Genomic DNA, 3,472 nt, shown 5'->3' on the forward strand with positions numbered 1-3,472 from the left:
CGCCCGGCTGGCGGGTGCCTACGTGCGCCCCGCGGGGCCGGCGGAGCCCCTCAGCTCCGACGGGGAGGGCCCGCAGCCCGGGCGGGCGGCCAGCATGCGGGGGCACCCCTCGGGCTCCTCGGAGACCACCTCACCCTCCTCGGACCCCGGCATCGAGGCCGACCTCACCAGCCGGACCACCAAGCCCTTCCTGCCCGGCGGCCGGCACGGAGAAGACCTCAGCTCGCCCGGCTCCGACTCGGACGTGGAGGGGGAGATCGAGGCGGCCTTCGCCGGCGGGCGCCTGGTCAGCAACATGATCTCCTCCATCTCGGAGACAGAGCTGGACCTGAGCAGCGACAGCAGCAGCGGCAGGTCCTCCCACCTCACCAACTCCATCGAGGAGGCCAGCTCGCCCACCTCAGAGGCCGAGCTGGAGACGGAGCTGGAGCCCCCCGGCCTGATGGGCATCAAGGACTCCCTGCTGCTGGACAAGGGCAAGGAGGAGGAGGAGGAGACCCTGGAGAGGGAGCTGCCGGAGCGCGGGGTGGTGAGGCGGGAGAGCCTGGCCGAGCTGAAGATGGAGGGCTACTACGACAGCCTGGACCCGGTGGACTCCTCTGCGCCCGCGGGCCAGACAGACGTCTCCGTCTCCAGCCCCCTGGACCTGAAGATCGACCCCGACCACAGCCTGGAGAGCATCCGGCGCTCCTTCTACCTGCCCGTGGGGCCCAAGCTGATGCCCGAGGCGGACGAGGAGGACAACAGCGAGTACGACTCCGACTCCGAGTCGGAGCCCGACCTGAGCGAGGACTCGGACTCGCCCTGGCTGCTCAGCAACCTCGTCAACAAGATGATCTCGGAGGGCTCCTACCCCATCAAGTGCCCAGACGAGTGCTTCCAGCAGACCCACTCGCTCTGCGACACCATCTCCCCGGCCTCCGACCTGGAGCCCGAGATCCTGAGCGAGGCGCTGGACGAGGGGCCGGTCTCGCGGGACTCCCCGGTGGGCACGGGGGACCCGGCCCCCCTGCCCCACTGCCAGCGTGCCATCGAGCTGGTGGACATGGAGACGCTGCGCAGCTCCCTCCAGCGCGCCGAGGACGAGCGGGCCACGGAGCCGGTGCCGGAGCTGCCCGCCGACGAGCCGGGCCCCTTCCTCTTCCTCAGCAACCCCACCAACGACACCATCGCCCCTGTCTTCCCAGGGCGCCCCGTCGCCCTCGACAGGCTGGGCGCCTCCGAGGTCCTGGCCACCTTCGGCTGCCGCTCAGGGCCCCCCCGCGCTGCCCCGCGCACCGAGGTGGCCCCCGAGGAGCACCGCACCACCGCGACACCCTCGCCACCGGCCACCGGCCCGGAGGACTGGGCCATCGACAGGGACCTGGACTCGGGCGTCCTGGAGGCCGACGCCATGATCGACGACGTCCGGTTAGCGCCCCAGGAGCAGAGCCCCGACAGCCACCCGCCCGCCCTGGATGTCTCCACCGCCAAGACCAACCGCGGCTTCACCATGGCCTACTCCACGGACGAGGACGAGGTGCCCTACCTGAAGGGCTCCCCCTTCCCCGAGGACGCGCTGCGGGGGAGCTTCGGGGGGGAGCTGCCGCCCGCCCCCGGGGGGCTGGAGCCGCGGGCGCTGGACGAGTCCCTGGCCTACGACTCGGTGAAGTACACGCTGGTGGTGGACGAGCACACGCAGCTGGAGCTGGTGAGCCTGCGGCGCTGCACCTCGGTGCTGAGCGACGACAGCGACCTGCTCCGCGCCTGCGACCGCTGCGACCTGGAGGAGGAGGAGGCCGCCTTCGGGGATGGGCTGGTGGCCCCCGACGCCCACAGCTCCTCCGAGGACTCGTCCCCAGAGGCCGACCTGCAGTTCTCCAAGAAGTTCCTCAACGTCTTTGTCAACAGCACCTCACGCTCCTCCAGTAAGTGACCCGTGCCGTGCCATCCTGGGCTGCTCTGCAGGCTGGTTGCCCTCCCATGTCCTGCCTCAGCCACCCTGGCCATGGCATGGTCCCTGTGCGGCACAGCACGGGAGATGGGGCAGGAGAGGTTGTGGGTCTGGACCTGAAGGCTGTGGAGGTCTCCCTCCGTGGTGGCAGATCCCCAACACCCCTTCACACCAGCACCCTGTGGGGTCCTTGTCCCCAGGCTGCTGGGTGGGGGGCATGAGGCCAGGGGTTCTGGTGGGACCCTCCCAAGATGGGGTCATGGGTGATGGCCATCTGCTCCCCACTGCCCTCTTCCCAAGGGTGGGCAGAGGCAGTGGGTGCCCCCCAGGTGGTGGGGTGGGTGGGAGCTGCCCCCCAGCCCCATGGCAGCCTCCTCCTCCACAGGCACAGAGTCCTTCGGGCTGTTCTCCTGCATGGTGAACGGGGAAGAGCGGGAGCAGACCCACCGCGCCGTCTTCAGGTGAGCAGCCAGCCCAGCCCTGCCCACGGGCACCTTGGGGGGGTCTCGCAGGACCCCCTCTCCCATGGCTCTGCCCCTCCCTGCCCACCTCCTCCATCCCGCGTCGCCCCCCAGGTTCATCCCCCGCCACGAGGACGAGCTGGAGCTGGACGTGGACGACCCCATCCTGGTGGAGCTGGAGGAGGATGACTACTGGTACCGGGGCTACAACATGCGGACGGGGGAGAGGGGCATCTTCCCCGCCTTCTACGCCCATGAGGTGGTCGGCCAAGCCCGGGACGCCATCGGTAGGAGCCTGCGGGGTCCCCAGGGCGGGGGGGGGTGTTGGGGGTTGTGGGGGGCTCAGGGCGGCATCTCCTTGTCCCCTCTCCCCACAGGCCTGAAGAGGAACCCGTGCTGGGTGGAGCGGTTCAACGTGCAGTTCCTGGGCTCGGTGGAGGTTCCCTACCACCAGGGCAACGGCATCCTCTGCGCCGCCATGCAGAAGGTGAGCCTGCGGCAGGGGGCTGGTGGCATGCCCCCCCCTCCTCCCCATGCTGACGTGACCCCCCCATGTCATGATTCCACTCCGTGCCCCCCCAGATTGCCACCACCAGGAAGCTGACGGTACACCTGCGCCCGCCGGCCAGCTGCGACCTGGAGATCACGCTGCAGGGCATCAAGCTCATCCTCACCGTCACCGAGTACAGCCGGGACGAGGAGGTGAGGGGCACGGGGCAGGGAGGGGGAGAGCTGTGGGAGAGGGGGTCCTGTGAGGCCCCCCGAGGTGGTGGTGGGTGCAGGTGGCTGCCCTGCCATGAGCCAGACACCCACACCTCGGATCTCTTCTCCTCCTCCATCTCCATCTCCGTCTCCATCTCCTTCTCCTCTTCCAGTTCGAGCGCTGCAGCCACTTCTTCCAGATGAAGAACATCTCCTTCTGTGGGTGCCACCCCCGCAACAGCTGGTGAGACCCCCCCCCAGGTCCTCCCACAGCCCCCTAGCATTTCCAGCCCCAAGGGATCTCCCCCATCCCCTACCCGGGGCACCCACACCCCTGTGGTGCCACACCAGGTCCCTCTGCTTGGTCCCCATCCTG

At 69.5% G+C, this 3,472-nt stretch overlaps 1 protein-coding gene across 1 annotated transcript in view; it reads left to right on the forward strand.

The window, feature by feature from the left end:
- Positions 1 to 3,472, forward strand: part of MAPK8IP2 (mitogen-activated protein kinase 8 interacting protein 2) — a 10,395-nt gene that overhangs the window by 3,581 nt on the left and 3,342 nt on the right. The window contains exons 5-10 of the mRNA XM_014961952.1: positions 77 to 1,907; positions 2,319 to 2,394; positions 2,509 to 2,681; positions 2,772 to 2,881; positions 2,977 to 3,096; positions 3,270 to 3,340. Of these exons, the coding sequence (XP_014817438.1) occupies positions 77 to 1,907; positions 2,319 to 2,394; positions 2,509 to 2,681; positions 2,772 to 2,881; positions 2,977 to 3,096; positions 3,270 to 3,340 (2,381 nt within the window). The remainder of the gene's footprint in view (positions 1 to 76; positions 1,908 to 2,318; positions 2,395 to 2,508; positions 2,682 to 2,771; positions 2,882 to 2,976; positions 3,097 to 3,269; positions 3,341 to 3,472) is intronic.

Source organism: Calidris pugnax, unplaced genomic scaffold, assembly GCF_001431845.1.
Source record: "Calidris pugnax isolate Ruff unplaced genomic scaffold, ASM143184v1 scaffold459, whole genome shotgun sequence".
In the NCBI taxonomy this organism is placed as follows: domain Eukaryota; kingdom Metazoa; phylum Chordata; class Aves; order Charadriiformes; family Scolopacidae; genus Calidris; species Calidris pugnax.